The sequence below is a fragment of the Sebastes umbrosus genome, chromosome 24 (genome assembly GCF_015220745.1).
Source record: "Sebastes umbrosus isolate fSebUmb1 chromosome 24, fSebUmb1.pri, whole genome shotgun sequence".
Classification (NCBI taxonomy): domain Eukaryota; kingdom Metazoa; phylum Chordata; class Actinopteri; order Perciformes; family Sebastidae; genus Sebastes; species Sebastes umbrosus.
Genome location: NC_051292.1, coordinates 3,773,004 through 3,797,088, shown reverse-complemented (window position 1 = coordinate 3,797,088; position 24,085 = coordinate 3,773,004). Strand labels below are relative to the sequence as shown.

General features: G+C 38.4%; 1 protein-coding gene across 4 annotated transcripts; it reads right to left on the bottom strand.

Moving 5' to 3' along the window:
- Nucleotides 1-1,085: 1,085 nt before the first annotated feature.
- Nucleotides 1,086-23,643, bottom strand: LOC119483560 (coiled-coil domain-containing protein 122-like). Of its 4 annotated transcripts, none has more exons than XR_005205724.1 (7): nucleotides 23,510-23,643; nucleotides 23,015-23,130; nucleotides 21,325-21,723; nucleotides 21,127-21,243; nucleotides 20,407-20,480; nucleotides 20,088-20,218; nucleotides 1,086-1,442 (listed from the first exon to the last, which is right to left on the bottom strand). XR_005205724.1 is itself a non-coding variant. In XM_037761790.1 (7 exons), exons 1-7 carry the CDS (start codon nucleotides 23,535-23,537, stop codon nucleotides 1,425-1,427), a joined length of 834 nt encoding a protein of 277 aa, XP_037617718.1. In that variant the 5' UTR covers nucleotides 23,538-23,643; the 3' UTR covers nucleotides 1,086-1,424. The 4 variants fall into 4 exon arrangements, 2 of the variants coding, with proteins under 2 accessions (XP_037617718.1, XP_037617719.1); XR_005205723.1 differs by having other exon boundaries at nucleotides 1,086-1,439; XM_037761790.1 differs by having other exon boundaries at nucleotides 20,088-20,169.
- Nucleotides 23,644-24,085: the final 442 nt, after the last annotated feature.

The following is a 24,085-nucleotide window of genomic DNA, read 5'->3' as shown; positions in this document are numbered from 1 at the left end:
AGGATCTATTTGTGTTTTATATTACATATAGAGGTGTCTATTATTAAAAGCAGGTTATAAAATGAGTATTAGGTGACTGCTATATTAATTTAAGGATAATAATAATAAAGTATTTTTATTATAGCATTCAAAACTAGGTATTAAAAAAGTGCTTTTCAAGAGAAAAAGAAAAATAGTAATACTCTTCCTTTTAATCTCCCATAGGTTTATAGTTCTACTGTAATGTCTCTATAGTATTAATGTAAAATTTAAGATAGGATTAATATAAATAGTTTTTATAATCTCCTCCCAACATGTACAGATGCTACATACTTATCTGAAAGCCATACTGCTCATAAATGTGACTGTAGAAACCACACTTAGCTGTCTTGTATAACCCAGTTTATTCTAAACATAAATACAGTTTAATACAACGGCCATGCAATAAAACTCACCTTCATTACGGTTTATATCACTGAGAATAGAGTAAATATTGAATAAAAGTCGATAAAACTGAACATTATAACCTTCATATTCCACTTAATATGTAATAATGTGTTCATACAAGGGGATGCAGCAGCAGAAGACATTACAGATGTTACAAAACATGGTGTAGGAACTAAAAGAAAACTAACTAAAAGGAACACATACGTCAACACAGGCACTTTTTATATTAATTACATTGTTATATATTCCAAACCACATTTTAATCACAGGATGCCACCTCTATTGGAGCTTTAGCTATTTTCCAATGCCTTAAAATTATATTTAAACCAGTTTTAATGTACTATAATGTATTATCCTTCTAAGTGCACTATAAAATAGGGGTGTAAATATTTATCCTAGTCATTTTGATTAATTTCTTCTGCAAATCTAACGTGCAAAATGAACCAAACTGATTCGAGTCAGCGATAATTAACGTGCACATTTTACACCAAGACTATTATTTTCAAGGTCACATTCTGACCTTGAGGTACAGCAGCTCTCTGTGATATTATTAGCATCGTTTTCTAGGAAGCACAGCAGCAGAGAGCTCAATTTCCTCTAGATTCAGGCATCAAAACAAGATCTTCTTTAGTGTTTCTTAATGAAAACAAACTGCTGAATGGGATATTAATTAATTTTAATGAAAAGCTTTGTGTTTTTTTACACCTCTGGTATGATAAATATGAAACAAGAGCTTCAGTTTTTGGGTGACGTGGGACAAAATCTAATTAATATATCTATTTGGAGGGCGTCGACGTGCCTCCTCTTCCTCCTCAGGTCAGTCTGATCCGTGACCTCGGACCAGCTGACCGGCTGGCTCGGTGGATCAGACGCAGCGTGGAGATGGAGCTCCTGTCCAGATGGCACTTTCGCAAATCCTGTTTCATTGACAAAAGGTGTTTTCTTCAAGCACGCCGCCGCGGCAGGGACAGGATGTACTCGGACAGGATTAACCTCGTCTATTTACGACGCTGCTGCTGATTGGAGACACAAATATAGAAGGCAATATTTACATTATGTGCATTACATGCTTAGGGCCTGCTGGTATATATGTAGGCTTACACAGGTTTTATTGACAAGTATGAACTGATATGCATACAACCTCTACTGTTTCCAGACATACTGCCCCAAAGTCAACCCCAAAACATCCTCTTTACACCCCCTGACCTCAGTAAAATATCCCCAAAAATATTAGTAAAATATCCAAAATAATATCAGTAGAATATCCCACAAATATTAGTAAAATATCCACAATAATATCAGTAAAATATCCCAATTAAATTAGTAAAGTATCCCAAAAATATTAGTAAAATATCCAAAATAATATCAGTAAAATATCCCAAAAATATTAGTAAAAAAATATCAGCTAAGTGTCGGACAAAATTTCTAAAATATCCAAAATAATATCATTAAAATATCTAAAAGGTATTTATAAAGTATCCTAAAAATATTACTAAAATATCAGAAAAAATATTAATAAATGCTCAGACAATTTTTTTTTAAATATCCAAAAAATATGAGTGAAATATCCCAAAAATATTAGCAAAATGTATAAAATATCCAAAATAATATCAGTAAAATATCTAAAAATATTTATGTAAAATATCCAAAAATACCAGTAAAATATCAAAAAATACTAATAAATTATCAGACATACATTCGTAAAATATCCCAAATAATATCAGTAAAATATCCCAAAATATTAGCAAAGTGTCAGACAAAAATTTTTAAAGTATCCCAAGTAATATCAGTAAAATATCCCCCCGAAATAGTAGTAAAATATAAAAAAAAACCTGAGTAAAATATAATGGTATAATAAATACATGCCGAGGGATCACACATGGATTAACCTCGTCTATTTGTGACGCTGCTGCTGATTGGGGGCACAAATATAGAAGGCAATTATTTACATTATGTGCATTACATGCTCCTCGTAGTGTATGTAGGCTTATACAGTTCTTATTGACAAGTATGCACATAAACTGATATGCATACAAGCTCTATTTTTTCCAAACATGCCCCAAAAAATCCTCTCCCCCCCTGAACTAAACCTCCCTCTGTGCTGCTCCTCTCTGCTGAGAAAGCAGGTGGCCTGCTGGTTAAACCCGGAGCGTCCAGACTGTCCCACCTCATGTGGGCCCCCCGCGGACGCTACTATACGAGGGGATTAGCCTGTCCAGCGTCTCGGGGCATCAGAAATACGCCTCATGTTTGTACACACAGAAAGAAAACCTGTTAATAGCACACTCATTGTTGCAAAATCCCAAATATACTGAGGATAAAACCTGACTTTATAGCTAAAGCCAACAGCCGACACAACTTGTTGTCTTGTAATCAGGAGTCTTGAAGTCATTGACTGGTGTGTGATCACGTCTTCTCTTTTAACTGGAACAGGGATTGTGACATATTATTAATCTGATGTTCTGTTTTATTGAGACACACATTTAATCAATCAATCCACAAATAGGTGGCCTGTGGAGTCTGCTTTTCTGTCACACAGACTCACACATGTGCACTCAATCAACTTCAACTCAAGTCAGCTGCTGCGTCACATCTGAACATCCAGTTAAAACATAAAATACAGACGAAGGGTGAATCATGTGATGCTAATAGTAGAAACCCTCGAAACGTGTATGGATATTACCAGCTCTACTACGCCACATGATGTAAGTCATAGAAATGTTTCTTCAAGCTGCCTAACTGAGGGATTTCCTACATTTTCTTTTGAAATTTCCCAGAAAGTTGACATGAACTTGCTGCAGTACAAGTCAGTACAGGTCACGTCAATCTAGCACCGCTCTTTAACACAATATTTATTTGATCTAATGAATGCAAAGACCTTGAGCCAAGCAGTTGCCTCCTGGTCTGCTGTATGGAGGCCGACTAATCCTCCTTTTAGGAGAGGGCAACCAGTCCTGAATGTGTTGATACCACTGTCTCCTTGTGAAATTGGTCTGACACCAGGTATTTGTTTGTTTTTCCCAAGTAGACTGGGTTGTAGATGTCTGTGTGGATTGGTAGTTGGGGGTAGTCTTTGACCTTTTGGAGCATCGTGGAGCAAAGTTGTTGTTGCACCTTAAGGAATAAATAGTAAAAAAAGAGTGTAAAAACCGCTGGAAACCAACGACAACATCAGCAATGTGTCTCGCGTATAGTATCACGTCATTTGCCTCGTATTTCTTTCTTCTTGTTTTTGTGACGAAACATAGTTTGGAGACCTCATCTGGGATTCCTCCTGGTGAAAGATCTCGTGGTGTGTGACCTCCATTCTCCGGTCAGTCATGTAGTGTGAAAACCACGACGACTTCAAGCTCCAGCTTAAGTCCGCTCAATTGGATGTTTAGTTCTTTGGCAGCCTTTACGTTTCGGAGGTGGTTTTAGGCGACAGGTTTGCGTAGTATTGATCCAGTTTTGTAAGGTCTTCAGTGAGCACCAAAATCCGGTGCTTGGGTTGCGAGGGCAGATGTCATCAGCGTAGATAACTTTGCGTGATTTAGCATTGGGACAGACGCTCAGACTCAATGACTCCCATCTGCAAAGTGAGCTGTGGCAGCATGTTACATGTGATTTTACTTTATTTAGTAAGAAATTAAAAATGCATGATGCTCTAAAAGAGTGCAGATTGAGCTGAGAGATCAGAGAGAAAGTTGTGCAGAAACAAAGTATAAAAAGTCACGCTATCTTTTCTTCTCATATCTCCTCATCCTCACATTTCAACAGTGGATTTCCTCCTCTCATCCTGTCTGTTATTGAACATTGGTACCAAAAATATTGAATCTAGAATGAGATTTTTCTCACGTTTTTCATTCACAAACTACAACATCTGCACAAACAAGGACCTTGAAGCATTAAAGGACAGATAAAACAGTTTTGCTTGATGCTTAATGCATAATTAAACATATCAGGACTTCATATTTTCAGTCAAGATGTATCATTTGATCATAAACTCAACATAAATACACTATTTGTGCCCAAACTGCGCTCCATATTGTACTAAAATAAACACATATTGTATGAAAATATTTGTCTTCATGCTGGCCCTCCCCCTTCCTCTCTGTCTGTGCAGATAAAATTAATTATTTATCAAATCAAACGAGGAAAATGTCCATAAAAACAGGACTGTAAATGTGTCTATCACTAAGGCAGCATGTTAACCAACCACACGCCCACGCAGCACTGATTTTTTTCATGGGGATTTGGTGGGAAGCTCAGGGTCAGCGTGCAGCAACAGGTCTGCAGCGTGCCGCTGTCCTCGTTTGTCCTCCATCCAAAGTCACATTTATCAGAGGCACGTGCCCTCGCCGCCGTCGAGAGAGAGAGAGCCCTCTGAAATATGAAAACAAACCAGACAGAAGCGCGGAGGGCGACGCTGGCGCCCCACTGGGGACAGAGGGGGATTATGGGGGATTACGGCCCTCTCTTATCCTCCACTTTTCCTCCCCTCAGCACCTTCTCTCACTCCCTGTGTGAGTTACAGAGGTGGAAAGTAACTAAGTACATTTACTCACTTTCTACTTCTACTCCACCACATCTCAGAGGGAATATTGTATTTTTTACTCCACTACATTTAATAGATAATTTTAGTTAATTTGCAGATTAATAATACAAAATATAATCAACCAATAAATGATGTTGTAATATTAGATTAAGATGAAACTTTATTGATCCCCGGGGTAAATTAAGCAGCAGTTTAATAATTAAAATGAGCTCCACGTTACCAGCTGCAACATTAAAGTGTTTAATAAAATATAAAAAAATTAAATCAATAAAATATTCCCAAAATATTAGTAAAATGTCCAACAAAAGTATTAGTAAAATATCCCAAAAATATTTGTAAAATAGCACACAAATATTAGTAAAATATCAGAAAAATATTAATAAATTATCAGAGATATATTTGTAAAATATCCAAAATTATATCAGTAAAATATAAGAAAAATATCCAAAAATATTAGTAAAATATCCCAAAAATATTAGCAAAGTGTCAGACAAAAATGTGTAAAATATTCAAAATAATATCAGTAAAATATCCTAAAAACATAATTAAAATATCCCCAAAAATATCAATAAAATATCAGAAAAAATAATTAAAATGATCTCTATCTTTACCAGCTGCAACATTAAAGTGATGAACACATTAATGCATCAATAATTATAGTACAATTATATAATATACATTCTGCATTATGAGTACTTTTATTTTTGGTACTTTAAGTATATTTTGACACTGATATTTTTGTACTTTTACTTAAGTTTGAATGCAGGACTTTTACTTGTAACAAGGTATTTCTACACTGTAGTATTAGTACTGAAGTACAAGATGTGAATACTTCTTCCACCTCTGATGAGTTGTCAAAACAGGAAGGTGATTTTCTTTTCTGTCTCAAGTGTTTCTTTATCATGAACTTCTGGTTTGACTGGTTCTCTAAACGTCTGTGTCGTCGTTTGTTTAGCGGTGTTGAATTCCTGCTGCGTGTTCAGTATCTGCAAGACGATTTGTAATGAATACATTACAATGAGCATGCACGGGCCGAGTTGAGATTATTAAATGTCACGCGAGAGGGAGGTTTATTCCTGAATCTACTGCTGACGTAAATGTAGGGAGTCTTTGTTAGCCTGGAAGAAGAAAATATCTAATTAATGGTGACATGTGTTACAGAATGATGAGGAGGAAAGTAAACTACACAGACGGCAGTAAATGATTTGCATTCTTTGTTTGTTTTGGCTGACAGACATGCATGTAGTGAATTTGTGTGTCTGTGCATCCAGACAGTCATTATTACTCCATTGTTGAAGTGACACAGCGGGAGAGACGACAGTGTTGTGTTGACTTAAAGAGCTTTGCTCTTAATCAGGTTGTTTATGGCTCCGACTGCTCCGGTTTATTAGAAGGACGCTTGAAGGACTTTTATGGGCCATACAGTGAAGCTGGAGAATAACACGTCTGCTTTGTTTATAGTTTTTTGAACAGAGCTTTAGCCACTGAAATGAAATATTCTGCAGACATATAATAAAAGTTAAAGAGACTCAGTAACTCCAGTATCAAAGTGACACATATTTAAACTATATTTTGACCACGGCATCCCAATTACGCCACAAAACCAAACCCTTTATCTCCTTTATATTCAGTTTATGAATACTGGAAAAAAGCTACTTAAAAAATAAGTTAAAAAACATTGAATACAAGGTGTTTTTTGCTTGTAATAAGTAAAAAAAAGCTGCCAATGGAGCTGCAACCTGGTCATGAGTATGCATTTTAGCGTTTTTGCGTGTCATTTGTATGCCTGTTTTTTCTGTGTCATTTTTCTTAACGTCCGCAGTTAGGTTTAGGCAAGAAAACCACTTAGTTAGGGTAAGGGAAACCGTCATGGTTGAGCTTAAAATAAGTATGTAAACTAAGTACTAATTAGATTAATTTGCGATTAACTCTGGACAATCATGCAATTAATCACAGTTAACTATTTGAATTGATTGACAGCCCTGATAAAAACACAACACTGGATCGGTTTGACCTGACAGATCATCAGCTTTCTCAATCAGGTCAGCTATTTTTGAGATCGCCGCTGTGGTTTTAGGTCACGTTACTGTGTCGCACAAGGTCGTGACTTCTCTTTCCTCCCGTCTGAACTGCGAGTGCTGATGTGGAGGAGGAGGAAGGACGTGTTTAATGCTCACGCTGGCATTGTGACAGCCGCACGCTCGCCCTCTGATTGTTGCCGATCAGCACATTGTCTGCAGAGAGCAGGCGGCCTCCACTTCACCTCACCAAACAGTTGATGTTGGTCTGTGTGAGGATGGAAATCAATTACTATCGATGCCACAGTGGCGAAGCAATTATCTGTCCACGTCTGTGAAGCTTTACACACATACTGTATGCAGCAGTTTACAACTGTCAATTAATGTCGCATTAACGTTGACAGCCCTAATGTTGTGTGCTAGAAATCCAGACTTTTTCCTTTTTATGCACGGCCAGTGTGTTTGAGCAGGTGTGCACCAAAAGCCATGCAGCCCTGACCCTAGATCAGCCCGGATACTGGAAGCTTTGTGCAAATAAGCGTCATCTGGCTGACGTCTGCTTGTCTGAACTGACACATCTGCAAGAAAAAGCTCACAAATCCCACTCTTTGTTTGCAGGGAGGTGGACAGTGGGTGTGCAGATAATTTGACACAGCAAAGCTAAACCAATCTTGACTTTCCCCAAAAGGATATTTGTTCACCTCAGCGAGACACTCGGACGCTTCCAGACACAACAAAGCTTCCTTTACTTGGGGAGTAATTCTGCTCTTCAGAAGACTCTCTAATACGTCTTCATTCATTTTCAGTGTAACTCTATTTCTGTGCATCCTCCGTGTCCTCGTATACGTCTGGTACATCGTGTTCAACCACACGCGCAAACATAAACAGTCTGAGGTCAGCTTCTATCACCGCTCTGCTTCCTGTTTGCTTCCTATATTTTGAGACGGGAAGAGAAATCAGCCGCCGTCTCATTCTTCCTCACGCCGTCCTTCACTTCTCACCTCGCTCTCGTTTCCACTTCCATTATCTTTTTTAAAAGGGCGAAAGGAAGACGTGCAACCTCTGCTTTTTTATTGCTTCCATATCTACTTTTGACGTAGGAAGTCGGCTACACGATAGTCTTGGTATTGTTGCGATGTGACAAATATGGACGTTGCCTCAAATATAGTGAACGATTATGGATTTTCTTAATAATACATATAATAATACACAATACAGTGTACGATTTTTCTGCATTTTAGTGTCATGTGAACGTGAAATGAGCAGACAACCCCCACAAAATATCACAAAAAACGTCATATTTTTGAAAACTTGTAAACTCGGAGCTACCGTATGACATATTTCCCCAAATATAAAGTCAGAATTAATCCGTCAGATCTGTCATGGCTCTATATAAATAATGAGAACATGGATATCAATATGCTATGGTGCTCCACCTTCCATTCATCACACTCTTATTTTAATTATTTACTGTCACACATGACACAGTCGGGTGTCTGCGCTCTAACTTCCCTGTTAAGACAATCTCTCCCTTCCCGAAACAAAAATTCAACATGTTCCTTTAAATCCTTCCCTCCTTAAATCCGCGGTTCTCCTCACGTTTCCAGTCCGGCTCCAGGCAGCAGACAGCGACACGTGGAGCAACATCAGCAGGAAGAAAATGCAGGCCGAGGCAAGAAAGAGAAAAACACACAGAGGAGTGTAGAGAGAAACATGCGATCTGAGGGAGACGTTCAAGGCTAATATTTCTATTGATACACGGCGACCATCTGCTGTATCACGGCAGCATCTGGCACATGAGATCATGCAATATATAGTTTTATGCAATATGATTGTATGCAAGTGAATGTAATCAATATTAGACTCTTTATCATCCCCTGCAATTGACATGTTGAATATAAGTTAGATGCATTCATTTGAAACTGTACCAGAAAACATGCTATATCGTGATATATGTCGTTATCGAGATATGAAATGACTTATATCAGGATAGAAGATTTTGACCATATCGCCCAGCCATAATTTTCTTCCAACCCTGCGTTGTTTAGTCTGGCTGAATCGGTTAGTTTTCTCCTTTTGGTACAATTAGTTTGGGCAGATCTGAACACAGCAATCGTACCTGAGTGTGGACAAACACAACCTCACACAGACCCTTTACTGTTGAGACTGTTCTGACAGGAAGGCGTGCAAATAGCACTTAGTTAGGTTTAGGAAAAACATCATGATTGGGCTTAAAATAAATACGTAAACTAAGTAAAATACGTACGGAAACAACTTAACATAAGTACTAAAAACACGTCACAGACGTAAATTACAAAAACACCGGTCTCCTGGTTCAAAGTCCTGTATTTGTTGGACCCTCCCGTCCGCGATAAGCGGCCTTTCTCGCTTCTTATTCTACATCACTAGCTCTGAGTGTAGCATATTTACGCGGATGCGTTTACATTACAGTCAGTATGGCGTACAAATGACACGCTAAAAAGAAAGATTCTTATTGCACACTAAATGCCTCGTGCATTATCGTGCCATTCATACGAACGGCCTGAACATACACATAAAACCTTTATGGATGTTTGTGCATGATTAAATCTGCCACCAAGCCTTTACATTTTCACTGTGTAAAGTCAAAAAGATGAAAACGTTTGTTTATCCTTCACTGACTGCAACTCCTCCTTGTTTACTCTCTTTCCTCTTCTTCTCTTTATTTCACTACTAGACTAATGCAGCCTATATTTACGATGATATATTATCTATTCATGCAGCCACTGATGTTTTCCACCAAGAAAGAAGAAGAAAACCAGAACAAGAGGCAAAAACTTGAGACATTTATCGTCTTGTTTTGTTAAATAATCACTCTAGATTGACACAAAGATATAGTGGATATATGCTGAGTTGATATGTAGGCCAACCCCACTGTTGGCAGCTCCTCGTAGCAGAGCCCACCACCACCACCACCACCACCAGCACCCCTCCTCTCTTTAGCAGAGAGGTTTTTTAGGCTTTGGGAAGTACAGGGTGTTCTAGTACATAGTGTATAGAATACAGTTGAGTCGCACACACACACACACACACACATGCATCAGCATGTATCCGCCCCGCTCCATATGCACATGTGCACTGAAAGACAGACGTTTCCATTCATTGCATTGTTTTTGATATTTGTACACTGTGTCCTCATCGAACCGAACAGGTGCTGCAAATATGAGCGTTAAAACGCCTGCAGCAGATACGGGATGTGGCATGCATATAATGATATTTGGGGTGTGTTATTATTAAAATACATGATGTTGTTTATGACTACATGTCTCCAGTTTGGGAGGGAATATGTTTCTTATGTTTTGCCCTCTGGACATAAAACAGATAAAGGTTTAATATTTGTTATAAACTGGCAGTTTGCATTTAAAATGACTGTTATAAGATCAAAATATGTGGAAAAACATCCTTAATTCTTCACCTTTTTAGAGCAACACATAGGCTTTACTTCACAGGTGTGTAGTTAAGATCATTTACAAGAAATTTCCTGAAAAAAACCCTCTATAATTTGGTGCAAATTAAAAGAAAATAGAGACAATATTCAGTGAAAATTTACTACTTTACTTTCAAGGAAATGTGTATTTACAGGCTGAGAATTTGGTATGATTGTAATATGTTCACAAAACACTAAATGTAAGACCACTGCATATTAAATAAACCTACAGTCGCTGCTGGGTTTGCCTTTCCTCTGATTCCAGCTTCTTAAATGTGAATATTTTATGGTTTCTTTGCTCCTCTATGACAGTAAACTGAATATATTTGGACAAAACGAGACATTTGAGGACGTCATCTTGGGCTTTAGGAAACACTGATGCACATTTTTCACCATTTTCTGATATTTTATAGACCAACAACTAATTAATTAATCGAGAAAATAATCATTAGTTGCAGCCCTACAACAAAGAAACTGAACGTTTAGATTTATTAGCACTAAATTATACTTAATTATACCTCCAGAGCTTTAACACCGTGAGATAATACATCTGTGCTCGCTTACAACAGCGCTCAAATAGTTTCTCATCATTAACACATTGTTGAATTGTCACACTGTCAACGATTTAAAAGCACGCTCAGCTTCCAGACTAATTCACATCTCCTCTCTGTGTTCAAAAATGCTCCTGAACAAGATCTTATTCCTCTCCTCCATCCATCACCGACACTAATGCTGTATTTGTAACTTTAGAAATGTGGGAATTGAAGCTTAGTGCGACTCACAGACTGATAAATGTAGACAAAGAAGCATAGTGGAGGCTTTGAGAGCAAACAAAAGCAGAGGAGGGGTCAGTGTTTCAGCTGCAGTCACGATACAGCACAGCGTGGGCACAATGTGTAAAATACTGAAGTGCTTTAAACCAAAAAAAAACTGTATTTTCAGGCTTTTACCTGCTCTGTATTGTCTGTTTTGTAGCTGTATGTCGTTTGTCTTTTTCACAATACAAAGTGTCAGGGACACTAGCTGCTGTCACGGCTTACGACAAAGCTTGTAATACGACATGTTTTGAAGGATTAGTCTCTCTCTGTAGGTGACTGACACCTCAGCATTGTGAAATAACAACAAAAATGAGACTGTTTCAAAGCTAAAATGTCCTTTTAATGTCAATGGTTTTGGTCTTTTCATGCAAACCAAATGGTTTCTTTGACCTGCAGCCACTCCGGCCGCTGACGCTCTCTTTTAAAAAAAAACACCAGCAGGAAAAAAGGCAAATATAGGCGTCTAAACACCCACACACACCTGGGTTACAGTACCGAGAGGTAAACAAGCAGCCTCTTCACAAGCAGGAGTTGAGAAAGGCTGCTGGGCTTGTTTGCATGATGTGTTTATCTCAGTCTGGAGAAGTACAGCCATAAAGAGTCTTTACGGCTTTATTCTTTCGTCATTAGTTTTGCAGCCAGAGGGACGTTGTAAATGTCATATATTTAACCTACATTTCTCCAGAGAAGGAGGTGTGTGGGAGATAAAGTCAAGCATTTTAACATTATGTGCAGCTGATTTTCACATTGCAATACTGAAACTGAATACCAACCATGTCTTGTTAGCTTGTCGGGAAGAACGTTAAATAACGCTTCAAAGTTGCGCTAAATTTTGGCGAGGAAAAACTGGCATTGTCATTTTCAAAGGGGTGACCTTGACCTTTGACCTCAAGATACGAGAATGAAAACTCTGAGATGAACAGAGTGAAAACTGTATCTTATTAGATAAAACAGATGTTGACAAACTGCACAATTTGCAGTTGAAAAAATTATAATTTTTTTTATAATTCACAATATATCTTATTGCAAAATGTTTAAAATCGCAATAAGATCTTAGGGATATAATGTTTAATATGTTCCCCTTCTTAGCTCAGCATGCTAACATCTGCTAATTAGCGCTAAACACAAACTCCCCTGCGTCAAACACTTCATTTACTGCATTCTGGTGAATTTTTATGCACCAATTTCTGCATTTTCTGCATTAAGTTATGGTGGAAATGTCTTTATGTCTTGAGGTCAGATATCATCGCCTTGCAAGTTTTCCTTCGCCATAATTTAGCCTAAATGTGGAGCGTTATTTACTCTCCTTCCCGACAAGATAACATGACATGGTTGATACCGATGGATTCCTTAGGTTTTCTAGTTTCATATGATACTAGTATCTTCACTCTAGATTTAGAGCGGAGTCCGCTACATCCTCTTAAAGACACTAATGTCAGCTGGGATCGCTAGATGAAATTCAGGTGTGCTTGAAAAGACTCTAAAATCACCAACTGAAGAATAAAAAGCGTCTTATAGATCAGCGTGTCGTCAGCTGAGGTGTGATTATCGTCTATTTGTTCTCCGTCATATAAGAACATTTTAGGAACAGAACAGGGCGGAGTGAAGGGGGAGGATGTTGCTCGTGTTTTTTTTCATTGGCGATGTGTGAAAAAAACTGCCGAGTGATAAAACCGCAGCTGTGGTTTCTGTGTGCCTGTGTGAGGGGGAACAGTATGTACGGGACAGTGCACAGCTTTTCCATCTCTGGATGGGAGAGAAAAAAAGACACTGAGGGGTAGGAGAGAGGGGGGAGATGCTTCAGTTTCACTTCCTTCACACCATTCATAATTTACTGTCTCACTGTTCTGTCTACAATTAGAGAGGAAACAAGCCGATGCAAGCCCACTCCTCCTGCTCGCACTTGTTCTTATGACGTAATGCTCGACCCGGGACTCCCTGCTGCTCCCCTTAACTGCCCTACTTTCTAGCTCCTCATCTCTGGTGCTGCAGCTTCAGAGGAGGCCAGAGCCTTTACCAGTCCTGCATCTGGCATGTAAAGCATCCAGCGTCCTAGATTACACTGTTTATTTACAACGCTATTTATAAGTAGGGCTGCTATAAAATGATAAGGGATGTCTGACTTTGCATTTACGTCAAATTTAGGACATGTTGGAGGCATATTGGATCTGTTTTTTAATCTGGATCACTGTGTACACGTCAGATTACAAACGAGGAAGATTAGCCGCTGTATTGTGGACTATGTTGTTGTACGTACATCGTGGGCTTTCCTTTATATTATACACAATAATCAAAGAGACAAAGATGTTCACTTCACTATAGGACACATCTAACGAGTCAGGAGTCTAATGCAAACACTGCTGCAGCATACTGAACATGCACAAACGGATTAACACCTTTTACCAGAAGAACTGATACTAATCATCTTGCTAATGTGTTTACTTGCTCATCACACATACATACCAAGTGAGAAGTGGCTCTGCATAATTTGAAGCCTTAACAAAATACAAAAGCTACTGTAGGAGACTATCAGTGGTGGGAATTCTGAGGTACTTGTACTTTACTTGGGCATTTAAAAGGCGAATGAATAGCATGACATTACAAGGACACTGTGTGTCATTAGAGCGCATTTTAGCCTTTTTTGCGTGTCATTTTTACGCCACGCAACAACACGATGGTAACGTAGGTTTAGGCAACAAAACCACTTAGTTAGGTTGAGGAAAAACGTCATGGTTGGGCTTAAAATATGTACGTAAATTATGTACAACAGAAGTACGGAAAACGAACATAAAATAACTCAACAACAATTTGGGTTGTTCTGAGCGTAGCATATTTACATTTACATGTCAAAAGCAAGAACGCCGTTCTTATTGCACGCTAAATGACTTGCGAATTACTTGGATTATACTTCCAAGTATACAGAAAAGTATACTTGGCTTGTAGTTGTGCTTACTTTTTTATAGAGTAGCCTATTAAAGTGTCGCCAAATCAATATCAAGAGTATGATTAATAATAATATAACACCGACAAGAGCAAATTTTGCTTCCATAGTGAGTACTTGTACCTTTATACTACAGTTTGAAGGTCACACTTACATGTTCTTGAGTATTTTAAGTTGTAGTATTGCTACTTTTACTTAAGTAAAAGCTGCGAATACTTCCTCCATCACCACGATTAGTGCTGGAGGATTAAAAGTGGTAAAATGCTGAGCAGCTTTTACTGAAGTGACTCACTGCTGGGTGGGTGGGTGAGAAGCACTGACTCTGCACGCCTACAGATGTACATTTGGCAGAGGGACCAGATATATCATATACAGATACTGTTTATATATATATATATATACTGCAGGGTGTGCAAGTGGACTCGTGATTCAGTTGAGTCTCACTGTATGTCACAGTTCTTCTATATGTGGAGGCAAACAACAGCCGCTCACGTGTATTATATGATGTAAACTGGATTTAGGACAAAGGCTTTCTGAATGTGTCCTGACATGCATTTAGATAAATGATAATGTGCCGTGGATACCAGGACGTTAAAGTGTTTGTTTGCGTTGCTCAGGTAGCAGCAAGGTGGGGCTCCGATACGGGAGTGTGAGTGCGTGTGTGTAGAGATTAGAGGTTTTGTTTATCACATCTATTTTTGGCCTTGGTTATTTCCTGAAACCTCAACCTCAAGTCACGCTCCTTTGAGTTATCTCATCCCACATTCCCAAGGTCACACTGTGGATCATTTCGTGCCCGTGCAAATCAAAACATTCCTCAGTATGATACCTAACCGCACCCTTTAATAGCTCTGAACACCTTTTACCTGCAGGTTTCTGTGTGTACAGTTAAAAGGGCACAGCTCTCAACCTGTGACGAACCCAGTGGACGATTTTAGTCATCAATGACTCACATGTTGACAATTATTAATGTATTTCCAGTCCCTACAGGATTCCGCCGGCTTGTTTTAGGATTGTCCTGACCTGAAATGCCTGATTTCACAACAGGTATTGCAAGGTCATGCAAAAATCACGGGTTGTATTTGAGTGAACATCGGTGGGAATATCGGAGGAGATTAAAGCAACGTGAAAACCAGGCCGGATGTTTAAAGTTGGTGTGGAAGTCAGCAGGTTTTGTGGGTAAACTGGCGTGCTGGTGTTGTTTAGTCTAACAAGAACCAATGGGAGCAATTAGAGGCCAGCAGTGTCTTCTGAGGGATATCCCTCCTCACACACACAGACCTGTTTCATGAGTCAGCTTTGCGAGGCTCTGATGAGGTATCTGGATGACTTTACAGAGACAGTCATTACTTGCACAAACAAAAGAAGGTAAATAAAGTCTGTCAGGTCTCTGGAGGTGAAGCTGTTTGCCTGAGGGTGTTTATAAGCTTCTCAAAGTCGCCGGAAAACAATTACCGGTAGCTTTGAAATATCGGTTTCTCTGGGATAAGATCAGCCGCCGCATCTTTCTAAAATCAAGAGCAAACACATCCTGACTGCTGCGACACGGAGAGGAAGGTCATTCGGGGTGTATTTCTTCTTCTCTGACAGCTCATCACCTCACCTTTTATCTCTGGGGTGTAACTGCTATAGGAAAACTTTACTCAGTGTGTTTATGCACACAACAGCTCAGCTGATTGTGTGCATAAACATGAGTCAGTTGAGGTGAAGTGCCACCCACCGCTCACCAGCTGCTGGGTGGGAGTCAGTTGTTAATGACTAAAAGATACAAGCAAGGTGTCTGGTTTCATAAGGGCTGGAAGCAGAGCTAAAAGGATTAGTCAATAAGCTGGAAAGTTGTGTTTTTAGGTCATAGCGGGCTCAGTTTTAAAGTGAAGATACTGGTATCATATAAAACTAAAACCTACCGAATCCATCGGTACCAAACATGTCATACTAGCCTGTCCTGAAGGAGGTTAAATTACACTCCTAAATTGCGCTAAATTTTGGCGAAGAAAAACTGTCATGGCCATTTTCAAAGGGGTCCCTTGACCTCTGACCTGATATGTGAATGAAAATGGGTTTCTGGGTACCCACGAGTCTCCCCTTTACAGACATGCCCACTTTATGATCATCACATGCAGTTTTGGGGGCAAGTCATAGTCAAGTCAGCACACTGACACACTGACAGCTGTTGTTGCCTGTTGGGCTGCAGTTTGCCATGTTATGATTTGAGCATATTTTGTATGCTAAATGCAGTACCTGTGAGGGTTTCTGGACAATATCTGTCATTGTTTTGTGTTGTTAATTGATTTCCAATAATAGATATATACATACATTTTCATAAAGCAGCATATTTGTCCACTCCCATGTTGATAAGAGTATTAAATACTTGATAAATCTCCCTTTAAGGTTCATTTTGAACATAAAAAAATAAGCGATTAATCATGATCAAATGCTGACGGCCGTGACAAAGCATTGTTATTTGACGCCCTGGGAATGAGAACGGGCTGGTCCATCAACAAATGCCATCGAGGCAGCCTATGTTTTGGTTCGCCTGGAAGCGGTCCGAGACCGACCGATTATTTTGATCCGCACCAGAGCACGTTTAGTGCATTCACAGCTACCCAACAAACCACACCAGAGTTTATAACAGACTAAATGTTGGCTTCTGAAAGCGCCCTTAATGGCTGCCACAGAAGTCAGAGATAACGTCCCAGCATGCACCTGCACCTGCACCTGCAGGTGAGATAAAACCACTAAAACACTAACAGCTGCACATGAAAACATGCACACATTTTGGAGACTGTCATGCAGTTTAGATCATTCTCTCTCACACACCCACACAACCTGCAAAATAAACACACTCCCACGGCGCATCAGCACTCCGCCGCTATGTTGGCCGTTCTCTGCCAAACTCTGCAGTAAATACACCTCAAACCTACAGTAGTAAGAGTTCAGGAATTTATTACACACAGCCCAACACTCGAGGCATGAACACAACGATTCCTCATCCACTCCACGTAACGTACAGTACACGGGCAGCGAGCCAGAGGAGGTGCAAGCGACCATAAATGTGCCAGTCAGACTAAATCATGCACGAAATGGAGTGCAACCTTAATGGAGGTAGCAGAGCTGAGACGGTGTAAAACAAAATGCGGCCGAGACCAGAATATGAAATTACAGGTTGTCATTCTGCTCCTATATAACAAGCTTAAGATTTACAGCAAGACACCAACAGCACAGACAGCTGCAGGAGTTTTATGCAAACATTCATACAGATGGAAGAAACGATGCTTTCTGCTATTGTATGATTGCAATTATCATTCTCGATGATGTCCTGGGACAGAAGACTCTTTGTTTGCAAATGTTATATTTAAGAAGATTTGTTCTTGTTTGACAAATGTGTCGCCACTGCAGCTGTATTTTTGGTATAAGTGCATGTTGAAAATGCAAAAGGACGCAGGATTCAGGGTGGATTGGTGGACAGATTTCTGTAATTTCAAGCTGAATTTGTGAAAATATTTACAGAAACGCTTTTACTTTAAAAATGTTCAGTAGATTTGGTCATTGGTTTGTACTTTTTTGCACCTAATCCGTCTAAATGTTGCTTTTTAATTAACTTTATATGTTTTATTTAACATCAAACATTTCCGGTTACCATGTTAACTCATCTAATTACATTAATTAGTGACTTTAACTGTACTGAGTTGTTGTAATTGATAGATATTCTCTCCTCACTAGGGCTGCAACTATTACCGATTAATCTGTTGATTATTTTCTGGATTAATTGATTCGTTATTTGGTCAGAAAATGTTGATGAAAAGCTTGTGATGACGTCCTCAAATGTCTTGTTTTGTCCACAACTCAAATATATTCAGCATACTGTCATAGAGGAGTAAAGAAACCAGAAAGTATTCACATTTAAGAAGCTGAAATCAGAGAATTTAGACTTCTTATGGACTACTTTATGGACCCGATGTAGTTGCGAGAGGCAAAATGAATAAACGGTGCACTGCATCTACTCAAGATGATAATGTTGCACAGAGCAATAAATGAGCTCATCAGTCGATGTGAAGCGTGCCAAGCATGTTTTGCTGGCGTACTCGTTTATCAAAAGGTGAACTCAAGGTGAAAGAGATGTTTCTTGTAGGGAGGAAGACCAGTTTTAAATTAATAAACGACAATCTTTAACAATAGATTGCTATCATGTGAATGGTCAAAGAACACAGATCCACAGTTTTTATTGTCTTGGAGTTGTAAAAAGGCCTTTAAGGATGATAAACCTCATTAAAGTTGACTGTTTTATGTCTTTTATATCATCATATCAGTTTATTTTGTTTGTAAATCCCCAAACTCCCCCTCTATGCTTTCTATTTCAGCAGCCAAGTGTGTTTTGAAGTGACGGTTGATGCCAAAGTGGAGTAGACAAATGTGTCACAGCCAAATAAACAAAACCAGCAAGTGGTAGAGGGACGGTGTTAATTCATTCCCTAATTAGCTCGGCTTAAATAGCTCATTTATTTAAAGACTTCCATACGAAGGAACTCCCCTTGTTTAATAAGAGCAACACAGAGCGCTTGACGATGCGTGTGTGGTCGCATTTAACAGCATTTTGTCCACATTATGAGTTCATTTGACGAGAGGGAATCAAGGTTAAAAAAGAAATGTCTCGTGTATTTTTAAAGGTCACGCTGTTCGGAGGGGCACGTGCTTGTACTGTACAATGTGAACGTTCAGAGGGGGAGACGTAAATTTCCTCTGCCAATGACATTGCAGGGTGTTTCTATATATATATATATATACTGGACTGTCCTTTCTAAGAGGATGTTCGCTGCACGTTTGCCCATAAATTGATGTGTGTAATATGTTGTGTTTGGACGGTTTGGAGGGGGCTGTCAGGTTGAGAACATGCTAATAAGGTCAGCCAGACAGAGCAGGACTGCGGTAAAGCCGGCAGCCAGACTGGCTGGATCGCCTCCCCAAGCGCACCTTTAAGGAAATGGCCCACTAAACTACAATTTGTGGTTGAGTGGGTAATGAAAACACTCCTAAATTTTAGTCCTTCACCTCCCACACATTCAACCAGACTCCCTGGTTGTATATTAAAGCTGTAGGTACTATAGGTTACTAGTTTTCCACAAACATTTCATGGAATAAGTGTTTTTAAATGTCAAATAGTTGCGTGCATTTGTCTCGAAATAGGTCATTTTGTTATTTAGTGGTTGACTAATAACTGCAGATGATAGGTAACAACAATCTGCAGTGTACCCTCATTCTCAGTTCTATGTGAACATTGCAGCAGTTTTCTGAAAAGGCAGTTTCATTAATTAAGTAGTTATTGAGTTCTGGCTGAAGTGGCACAGTCACGCCCTTGTTAGCCCGGCAGTGGGACTGTCACCTCGCGGCCCATCACGCGACCCAGTGAAGCGGACGCGGGAACAGCGTGTACCAAAACAACAGCACCACATAGACAGTTAAGAGTTAGACACTTGGCTTCTGTTGTGCGGTACACTGACTGGACAAACCGATTAACTGTCGACCTAAAATCCCATCCCACGCACGCCTGATGTTGCCCCCGATTTAGTCCCAGAACAACAGCAGGAGAGTGCATGCTGTCCTGTTGTTAAAGGAAGTCAAATAACGTGATAACAGACGAATAATTTAATACTTCTACTGGTTTCTCTCTGATAAAACGTGTGCATTTAAAGGAACACATAATGGTTATGTTATATCAAACTACAAAGTGAGGGTTTTGTGATGAAGTGAGACAGATAGTGAGACATTTAGTTGACACTGCTGCCCCCAGCTGTTCACTTCTAGTAACTGCATGCTTACATTCAATCTGATAACAAACCAATCCTCTATAAAACCATGTTTATCCAGTTTAATGACCACTGACCGCTGAGTCCTGAGATGACTCCAGCTGCCCTTTGAGCTCGGCTAGCTCTCTCTCCATGTGGTAGACGTCTTCAGACATTTGCCTGAGTGAAGCACACACAGTTTGGCAGCGTTTAATATGTGGAACGTATCCTGTTAAATTACAAATGAAAAGGCAGTAAAGAGAGATTTTAAATGTATTAAAAAGAACAAAATATTTTGGTTTTGTTGTTGTTATAATCTGTGCAAAACATCCATTGAAATGCGCATCCCTAAATAAAACATATGCACTTGTTGTATGAATATAAGTAGTATCATCACTTTGCATTTATGTATTTTACCTGTGTGCAGCCTGGGCCCGGCTCAGTTGGCAGTGGAGCCGTTTGACGATGGCTTCATAGCGCCTGTTCTGGATCTGACGGAGTGGAAACACACAAACAAAAAAATCAGTTTGATGAGTTTTTATTTGGGATAAAACAGGAACTCATATTATGATTTTGGGCTTAAGTCGGGATCTCTTTATTCATGCTTTTGTACTTCAAAATCAGATGTGTAAGTCAGCCATCTGGTGTTGCATTTATGTACTTTTTATTTATGTAATTGCAAATATTGGGGATATAAAAGAGGATTTCTTCATTAGTATGACAAAGTTGCCGTACCTATTTGTTGTTATTATTATTATTAAGACATATCTGTGTATTAACACTTGTACAACTGTATATATATATGTATAATATGGTGTATTTCTGTTTATTTACATTTCGAATTGCATTATGGGACATTGATCAAGTCTGAATTTCAAGTATTTTTATGGAGAAATTAACAAAGTGAGCATTTTATTGGCAGTATCCGTAGTTTGAAATGCTATATTGTCTGCTTTGGTCGTAGTTTTCTGTACAAAAATGGGAAAAATTCACTAATTCCAGGTTCGCAAATGCTTTTTTTAGTACTCTTCTGTGATGGAAAACATACAATATCTTTGGGTTTTGGACTGTTGGACTATCTTGTCAATATTGATGATAGAAATAATCATTAGTTGTAGCCTTAGTCAATAAATTCACCTCTATGTCTTTCTTTATCTGGGTATGAGTTGCAAACTGTTTTTGTAGTTGCTCTCTCTTCTTCGCTACAGTCTCCTTCATCACAGAGAACTCAATCTTCAGAGCGTTACGCTCACTCTGCAAGAAAAGAAAAAAGGATGTTAAATTAATAATTATATGTAAAGTTTTTTAAATTCACAACATTCATTGTTTCTCCACCTTTGCCATCTGCACTGTGTTTCCATTTGGATTCCCCAAATCTTCCCTCAGCTCCTCTTTCTTCTGTGTCAGCATCCGGACCAGCATCCTCTTCTCCTCCAGCTCTTTGTGGGCCTCCGTCTGGCTCGCCGCATGCAACACAGCAGCTCTGTGACACTCCATCTTATTTCTATATGTGTTGAAGTTTGCCAGTGCCATGCGAGCGTTCTCCTCCTCATCGATTATACCAATCTGTAGCTCTGTGTTTTCCTTGCCGATGGATGTACAGCGATCATGCAGGACTTTGGCCTGCCGCTCCAGGTGCTCCATCTCGCCCTCCAGCATCAGGAACTCCCTCACTTTAGATCTCAGCTCCTGCTCCGCCACCTCACCTTTCTCCTCAACCTCTGAGAGAGTTGCCTGGAGAAGGAGGCAAATCGAGATGTCCAAATCAGTGTCTATTTCCCAAAAACATCACCAGTGACACCACAATATCGGCTAATAAAACGAGCATATTTGTAGTTATTAATTCTATTATGTATCTATTAGAGCAGGGGTCAGCAACCTTTACTATCAAAAGAGACATTTTAGGCAAAAGAAAAAAATAAAATCTCTTTGGAGCCGCAAAACATTTGATCATTGTGATGAAGGTAACACAGTTTATAGTCTAAGTATATAGTATATAAGTCTAATGCAGTGAGGGCCAAAGAGCAAATGTACTACAGAGTATTAGGGCCACATTGAGGGAAAAAACATCTGAGAGTTACAGTATAAAGTCATAACTTTACGAGAAAAAAAAGTCGTAATATTACGAGAATAAAGTCATAACTTTACGAGAAATTAAGTCAAAATATAACAAGAATAAAGTCATAACTTTACGAGAAAAAAGTTGTAATATTACGAGAATAAAGTCATAATATTACGAGAATAAAGTCATAATATAACAAGAATAAAGTCATAACTTTACGAGAAAAAAGTTGTAATATTACGAGAATAAAGTCATAATATTACGAGAATAAAGTCATAATATAACAAGAATAAAGTCATAACTTTACGAGAATAAAGTCATAATATTACGAGAATAAAGTCATAATATAACAAGAATAAAGTCATAACTTTACGAGAAAAAAGGTCGTAATATTACGAGAATAAAGTTATAACTTTACGAGAAAAAAGTCATATTAGAGGAAAAAAAAGAAATCCGAGATTTTCAGAATAAAGTATTAGGTTTATGAGAAAAAAAAGTCATAATATTATGAGAATAAAATCAGAAGTTTACGAGAAAAAAAAGCCGTAATATTATAAAGTAGTAATTTTACGTGTTATTTTCTTCTTTTCTCGTAAAGTTCTGACTTTATTCTCGTAATATTACGACTTTTTTTCTCGTTAAGTTATAACTTTATTCTCGTAATATTACGGATTTTTTTCTTTTAAAGTTATGACTTTATTATCGTAATTTTACAACTCTTTTTCTTGTAGTAGTACGACTTTATTCTCTAATCTCAGATGTTTTTCCCTCAATGTGGCCCTAATACTCTGTAGTACATTGTCTCTTTGTCCCTCACTGCATTAGACTTATATACTCTATACTTAAACTATAAACTGTGTTTCCTTCATCACAATGATCAAATGTTCTGCGGCTCAAGACAGATTTGATTTAAGCAGTGTTATCTTGAGCCTATAGTGAATTAAACTAGGGTTAAAGGTGAACCTGCAGGGAGATGAGGGTCTTCTGGTTGTCTCTCAGGGCCTCGGTCTGGGCGAAGCCGTGCTGGCTGACGTCCTCCACCGCCTTGGTTAATGAGAACCCAGGTTTCTCCTGAGATCCTGAGGAAACAGTTAATACAAGCTCATTAAACCAGCTGATTGTTAATGTAGTCACATTTATAAAGCATTGTTGGCAGCTAATAAGTCAGTTAAATGTCCATGAACACATAACAACATGTTAGGATGTTAAACATGTAGCTTACTCATAGTTAATGAGGTTATAGCTACAGTTAAAACAAGTTAATAGCAAGTTTAAAGCTTCAAAACAGCTCTACAGTTAGCTAAGTTTATGCTAATTGGCTAACAAAGTTATGCTAAGATTAGCATTAAGTTTTTTCAGTTAAATCACCTTTTATAAACTCAGTTAAACACACTTATACATAATTATATGTATTTATGGTCAATAAGCATGTTTAATTATAGTTATTTAATATCTTACCGGCTTCACTCGCTCTAAAGTTTGACATTTTAGCATCAGTTAGCTAATGTTATGTTTGTTAAAGCCGTTGACTAACGTTAGCCGTTTGCACTAAATTCACTTTGAGTTTACTTTTGTATGTCTCATCAAATAATCTTTGTGACGGCTTATATTAGGCGTATTAGAGCTGTTCTAGGTAAAAAACAAATAAAATAAAATAAAATAAAATACAGAGCCGGGGTAGGGCGTTATATTCTGAGAAAAGTAGTAAATTTACGAGAAAAAAACTTAGATATTCTTATTCTGAGATAATTAAAGTGGTAAAATTATGAGAAAAATAACCTCACAAATTTACGATAAAAACTTTTTTTTTTTTTTTTTTTTACAATTTGAGAGATTATCCTAGTTTTTTTTTTCATAAATTTACTTTAATCACGGAAATTCTGAGTTTTTTCTCGTAAATTTGTGCGTTTCTTTCTCATAAATGTACGACTTTAATCACGGAAATTCTGAATTTTGTCATGAACATTTGTGAGTTTTTTTCTTCATAATTCTACCACCTTAATTTTAGAGAATATCTGAGTTTTTTTCTCAGAA

What these genes read in the sequence shown, in the direction of transcription:
- LOC119483560 (XM_037761790.1), bottom strand. Translation starts at nt 23,537, where the DNA reads ATGTCAAACTTTAGAGCGAGTGAAGCCG. An exon ending in AGACCCTCATCTCCCTGCAG is followed by an intron (nt 21,724 to 23,014) that starts GTTCACCTTTAA and finishes CTCCTTCTCCAG; the next exon opens with GCAACTCTCTCAGAGGTTGA. An exon ending in AGATAAAGAAAGACATAGAG is followed by an intron (nt 20,481 to 21,126) that starts GTGAATTTATTG and finishes CCACTCCGTCAG; the next exon opens with ATCCAGAACAGGCGCTATGA.